This window comes from Vombatus ursinus, unplaced genomic scaffold (genome assembly GCF_900497805.2).
Source record: "Vombatus ursinus unplaced genomic scaffold, bare-nosed wombat genome assembly UNPS02014801.1, whole genome shotgun sequence".
NCBI lineage: Eukaryota > Metazoa > Chordata > Mammalia > Diprotodontia > Vombatidae > Vombatus > Vombatus ursinus.
The window spans coordinates 26982719-26989391 of record NW_020954579.1 but is presented as its reverse complement, the minus strand read 5'-3'; the positions used below and the strand labels follow the sequence as shown (position 1 = coordinate 26989391).

General features: G+C 39.1%; 1 protein-coding gene across 2 annotated transcripts in view; it reads left to right on the top strand.

The window, feature by feature from the left end:
- The window catches only part of HELZ (helicase with zinc finger), a 274664-nt gene that overhangs the window by 64064 nt on the left and 203927 nt on the right, over positions 1-6673 (top strand). For both annotated transcript variants that reach the window (XM_027872722.1, XM_027872721.1), the window contains exons 2-3: positions 904-1131; positions 1760-1796. In XM_027872722.1, coding sequence (XP_027728523.1) covers positions 922-1131; positions 1760-1796 — 247 coding nt within the window. In that variant the 5' untranslated portion in view covers positions 904-921. The remainder of the gene's footprint in view (positions 1-903; positions 1132-1759; positions 1797-6673) is intronic.

Below are 6673 nucleotides of genomic sequence, written 5' to 3'. Positions count from 1 at the left end.
TGTGTGTGTGTGTGTGTGTGTGTGTGTGTGTGTGTGTGTGTGTGTGTAATGCTATATTATGACATCGGGATGGAACAAAGCACTCAAGTGTAGGCTCAAGAATGTTTGCCCTACCTAAGCCTAAGACTTCCTCTAAAACTCTCACCTCGTTTTATGGTCCTGACCTACCCAAGTCCTTATCCATCTGATATGAGTCCCTGCAGGTCTTCTGGGGGTAGAAATGTTATCACCTGCACTGTGGATTGGTGCTGGTCCTTTGGGAGACACTGTGAACGGCAGAGTCAACTCTGCATGCCTGTATAACTTCTTTGCACACAACCACTCCCCCATTGTGGGGCACCGAGGGATCAGACCAGTCAGAACCAATCTGTCACTCTCCAAAATATGCTAAACTTGAGTTTTCATTAGTAAAGGAGGGAGGATGTGATCTAATGGGGGCCAAGTGTTAAACCTGCTTTGTTTTTTCCCCCCTGACATTATCCGTCAAATAGACCTGATTGTTAAGACCTGAGTCATTTTGCTTTTGAAATGGGAAGGTGAATCCTAGGGGTTTTGGTCCTTGTTCTCCTTCATATTTGGTCAACTGGGTACTGTATTTCTTCAGGGAACAATTATATTTCTTACTGTCTTTTCTTTTTGTTGTCTTTGCTTCTTTTCTGTATTAATCTCTTCTTTTAGTGCTGTCTGTATCAGGCTTCCTTCTTCTTTGAGCTCAGGGTTATATAGTAAAAACTAAAAAGTTATAAAATCCCATAATATTTATAAAATATTTAGTACAGTTCCTGGCACATAGTAGGTGCTACATAAATGTTGGTGATGATGACAATGACTCCATTTTACATGAAACTAGTTATGATTAATAATGTACATTTTATTTCTTCTTAATCTTTTTTCCCCCCATAGGATTTTTGTCCCTGAGTCATGGCAGACAGAAGACCTGAAAAATCATGTGAACAAGCATGTGAATCTCTTAAAAGGCAGGACTATGAAGTGGCAGTGAGACATTGCACAGAGGCCCTTCTTTCCCTTGGCCAGTGTTCCTTGGCAAACTTCACAGAGACATGCCCATCAGAAATAGAACGCATAAAAATTGAGAGTCTTCTGTATAGAATTGCCTCATTCTTACAACTTGTGAGTAAATGTTAAATAATTGCAGTGTCCATTTGTAGCTATTAATATAATGGACCACGAGATCCAACAAAAAGGCCTTCTTAATGAAGTGTGATCTGCAGTTGGCACATCATGTGGCTCAGGAGATATGTGAATTGGCTGATACAAAAATTATTGGTTAGCAAATATTTTTTTCCTAAGTAACATTTTTGAACCTTGATTATTACTATGGAACATTTATAAATATTGATATAATAACTGTGTAATATTTATTGTTGAAAGCATAATAGCTGGCATTTATACAATGCTTTAAAATTTGCAAGGCACCTTACAAATATTATTCCCTTTTTTCTCACAACCACCATGGGATGTAGATGCTATTATTTTCTTCATTTTACAGAGAAGGAAACAGAGAGCTTAAATGACGTGGCCTCATTAGTAAACGTCTGAGGCTATATTTGAACCCAGGTCTTCTGATTCCACAAGTAATGCTGTGTTCACTGTACTGATCTCTGTGTCATTTAGCTGTTTTCCATGAAGATTATTTGCACCACTAGACTTTAAAGCATAAAATTTTACTTCCTTTGTTGAAACAAAGTATTATTCTTCAAAATTTTAAAATAACATTTTTATATTTTTTGCTTTACAGAAAAACTATGGACAAGCTGATGAAGACTGTAGGCATGGTATGTTTAAAATAAAAACCTTATAGAATTCATGATTGAATGAATGAAAAAACCAATTATTAAGTGTTTACCATTTGCCAGACCTTGTGCCAAGTGCTGGAGATACAAATATTAAAAAGCAAGAGATAGTTCCTGCCCTCAAAATCTTAACATTTTAATAAAAGAAGACAAACACATAAAAGGGAAAGGTGACCAGGACACTATTTTATTCTGGGGAGGCGGAAAAGGAAGGGAGATAGGCACACTGTGAGTAGGCAGAGGGTGAAGTAGATAGCCTGGGTAGGCTAGCAAGTTGAGGGATGGTCTGGTATCAGTAGTGAGCTAAGTGAGCTAGTTTCTACACAGGAACCAATCCACTGAGTTGGACCCTAGGGCAAGAGCTCCAAGAATGAATCGATTAATTTCCCCAATGATTGGGGCATTAGATTCAGGAAGACCTGAGTATGGAAATGTAGATCTTAAATCTTGATGTGAAGGGTGTTGTTTTAGGTGGAGAGAAGCAGGTCAGCAGTAGCATGTAAGTGGAGAGAGGGCCTAGTTGGTTTGTTTAATGGCTTGTGAATTGATTAGATTTAGCAATGTCTTTTTTCTTTCTTTTACAAATTTCAAAAGCGATTGAAATAGAAAAAAAAAACCAAACTTTTTTCTTTGGTTGCTGGTGACTCTCTTGGAAGATGACTTTATGCTTTACCAGAGATGTATATACCTAATTGTTGTTCCTGTTGAATGAGGGTTTTTGATCAGAGCCAAATTTTTATTTAAGTACATATATTGAGTAGATGTAATTAAACTTGATCAGTTGAAAGAATATGCCAACTCCACCTGAAAATGCTATTTTCCTATTTTAAAACATGCCTGGCAGAAAGATGAGATTAAAGTTTGGCCTCATTCTCTGTTCTTTTATGCTGACAGGAGTTTAAAACTAACAAGATTCTTGCTGTTTGAGTACTGAGAGAATGGGAATACTTTTCCTTTTGCTTCATTGCTAACTCACAAAAATGAATTCAGGCCTGAAAGAGAGCTAATAACGTACACTCATCACAAGATTTTTGTCCAGGTTCAAAGCTATGCCTCATTTATCTAGTATCATCAAGGAATTGTGCATAAGAGCATTTTCTAGCTAACCTCTTGTTGCCAAGACATTTTGCACTTTAACTACTTTTGAACAAAGTCTTTTCTAAAATATATTACATCCTTGGCAGCACCCCACCCCCCTTCCCCACTTTCTTAATGGAACAAAACATTTTATTGAGTAAATAGCTGTGCATCTATAGAAGGTGTAGGGCCAATGCATTGTTATTGGTTCTTGACCCTAGCCTAATTTTGTTGCTGCAGGAAATGAGAACTATTAGAAATGAAGTTGGGAACAGAGTGGGGATAACTTCCCCTATGCTGACTCCTTTTACCCATCTTGGCCTTATCCTGGGATTGGGATGAGGAGGATATATTTGGGCAGGGTGGTGTTGACTTCCCAATCAATCAATAAACATGTAATTAAGCAAAAAAGAGAAAAGATAATCCCATCCCTAGGGAAGCTTACAATCTACAAGGGGAATATAATATGCAAATAAGTATTTATAAAACAAGCTTTAAGCAGGAAAAATAAGAAATATTTAAAAGAGTGAAAATACTAGAATTAAGAGGGGTTAGGGAAGGCTTCCTGTAGAAGGTGGGATTTTAGTAGGGACTTAAAGGAAGCTAGGGAGGTCAGTAATTAAAGCCAAGGAAGGACAGTGTTTCAGGGCAGTGGTACAGCCAGAGAAAATGCCTGGAGTGGAGAAATGGAATTTTTTTGTTGGTGGAACAGCCAAGAGGCCAAGGTTACTGGATCAAAAAATACACACTGGGGAATAAGATGTAAGAAGTCTTGAAAAAGTAGGAGGGAGCTAGGTTATGAAGGGCTTTGAATGCCAAATGGAATTTTGTATTTGCTGTTGGAGGTAATAGGAAACCATTGGAGTTTATTGAATAGCGGAGTGACGTGGTTAGGCTTGTGCTTTAGGAAAATCACTTTGTTAGCTCAGGGAAGGATAGAGCCGAGGAGAAACTTGAGGTAAGAAGTCCCACCAGCAGGCTGTTGCAACAATCAAGGTGTGAGGTGATGAGGACCTGTAATATTGTGCACAGAGAGGCAGTGTTGGAGGAGAGAAGAGGTTGTAGTTGAGAGATGCTACAAAGATGAAATTAACAGGCCTTGGCAACAGCTTGGATATGGTGGGGTGAGAGAATGAGGAAACCAGGGTGACTCCTAGCTTGTGAGCTTGAGGGACAGGGAGAATGATATTGCCCTCTAGAGTGATAGGGAAGATAGAAGGCAGGGAGGGTTTAGGGGGAAAGATAATAATTTGTTTGGACATACTGAGTTCAAGCTGTCTAATGGACATTCAGAAGTGCCTGAAAGGCAATTGGAGATGCAAGATTGGAAATCAGCTAGGAGTTTGTGACAAAGGTACATTTGAGAATCATTAGCATAGAGACAGTAATTAAATCCACGGGAGCTGATGAGATAATCAAGTGTAGAAGAGGCCCCAGGACTGAATCCTGGAGAGCTCTTTAGGGTCTGGAGGAGGATCTAGCAAAGCAGACAGAGAATAAGTGATCAGATAGGTAGGAGGAGAACCAGGAGAGAGGTGTTAAGAGCTGTTAAGGGGTCCCCTGAACTTGTCTTTTTTAGTTGCCATATTTTCCAGAAACACTGGACCCAGGCAGAGCATGCAGGAGGCCCTCAATGTGTCAAGGACAAAGCTCCCCCAGCTGACATAATTTGTTGTTTGCACCCCAAGCTGGATTCCATGTGTGTCCTTGGGAGGCAAGACAGGTGCCTGCCAGGCTGGGAAAAATGCTTGTGCAGCTGTGGTCGTTTGCAGATAAAGCTGACTACCTATCTTCTTAGTCTAGTGGTTTCCAGGGGAAAAGAATGATTTTTGCTATCACTTTACTCCACCCCTTTGGGCGAGATTGTAGTCCCTTTGTCCTCCCATGCCATGCCCCTTCCAGTTTTCTCCTCCTTTGTTGTACTGTCATAAATGTGCAAACTTCTGTAAGGACTGTGAACTCTTTGGGTTCTACATTCTTTTGTAATCAACCTGGTTTTCACATAAGTCTCATGATGTTGTGATTGCCGGTTGACAAAATGATGTCTTGCAAATCTAAGAGAAGAAAGAATCCAAGAGGAGAATGTTCAACAGTGAGATTTTAAGAAGGAGACTGTTATTGACTGGCCATCTTGAACCCTGGTTTGGAAATACCATGATAAGAGGAAAGAAGGAATGGTGCCTCATTCCCCTATACCTCTTTCCTTCCCCTGGTCTCCACTAATTAACTTCTATTTTAATTTTATGAAATTTAAAGGAGTTATCAGAAGTCCACACTCCCTAAATCCACTCAGTTTTTACTATGAAAAATGGGATTTAGACAATTAGGTGTATGCTGGATACAGGAAATCAAATGATCACCAATACCAGGTGATTCCACTCAGGTTAGGGATGTTTGTCAATTGTTAACAATTGCCTCTCCTGGGGAAAAAAGGTATGCAAAACACACTTTTAAGTTTAATTTGCATTATTAACATTTTTCCCATTACTTTCTTAAATCTAGATAATCAATGAAACAATAAATCAAGCCCTGATTTATAGCATTTGACAATTTCTGAGATGTAAATTTAATCGAAAAATTTAAAAATGTATGTTTGTGAGTCAGTTCAACATGGTTCCAGCACACCTCTGCATGTAATACAATGGAAGTGGGAAGTTTTGAGGGGAGCCATCACCCCATGGGGTTCAAAGACTTTTGATAAAGGTGGGAAGATGGCTGGCAGTACCTGCCTATTCCTTTTGTAGTTATAAATTAACCTGAATATACAATGTTGGGTTTGTAAGTCATTCAGGTTCAGGCTGTTGTTTGGTCAGCAACTAAAAGAAATTTGGGATCATTACCCTCTCGGTCAGAAAGTGAGACTTTTTCCTCCTAGGAGTAGATGACCTTGTGTAAGATAGATGGTAGCTAAAGAGCAAGGAAATAAGGAATAAATGATGAATCAAGGGCAAGGGAGATGCCATCATAGACCTAGGGACAAATTGCAAGAAAAAGGATTATAAACCCGTAGCATCTTCTTCTATGTATAATTTTGCAAATGTTTGGGAGCAGAATTGCCACTTAAATACTTTTGGTTCTGATACATGCCTTTTTGTTCCTAAAAAACTTCTACTCTCATCTGCTGTTGTCTCAGTTTCCAGTAGGTCTTTGCAGGTTAGGGGCTGGAATGGTTTTTTGTGTGGATGGCCTATGACACTGCCCTGTGTGAGGGGGAGGGAGTGGGTTATCATTTCTTCGGACTCTTTAGTTGGTGCTGTGGTCTTCATTGACTGGTTGGGAAACTGGAGACTCAAGCTTGGAACATTGAGACACTGTATTCCCGTGAGAGCAGGATCGGGGAAGAACTTTGTGTATTCATGTTGGTCATGTCAGCATTCATCAGTGCTTGGATACTCTTTTAGCTAAAAATGGAATAACACAATAATGTTGTAGATGGACTCCATGCTTATGTTTCTTCCATCATCATTTTCTTTGATCAAAGGACCCACTTTTTGCTTCTAGCACCATTAAAGATTGGACTTAATCTCATAACATCATCTGTGCTTAGTAAAAAGAATTTTTTGTTTGTTTTGTTTTTACTTTTTGCCTCATTGATTCAATCTAACCAAAATTCTAAACTTTTATTTGGGGACAGGTTGCTATGAAACACCAGGCCAAGTCCCTCATTTTATATATGTAGAGACTGATGTGTGATGGCAAAAGGGTGTTAAAATGTGTAGGGCTGTTTATCACTAAAGTAAATAGGCCAAAAGTAGTAATGCTTTGGATTTTTGTGTTTTAAA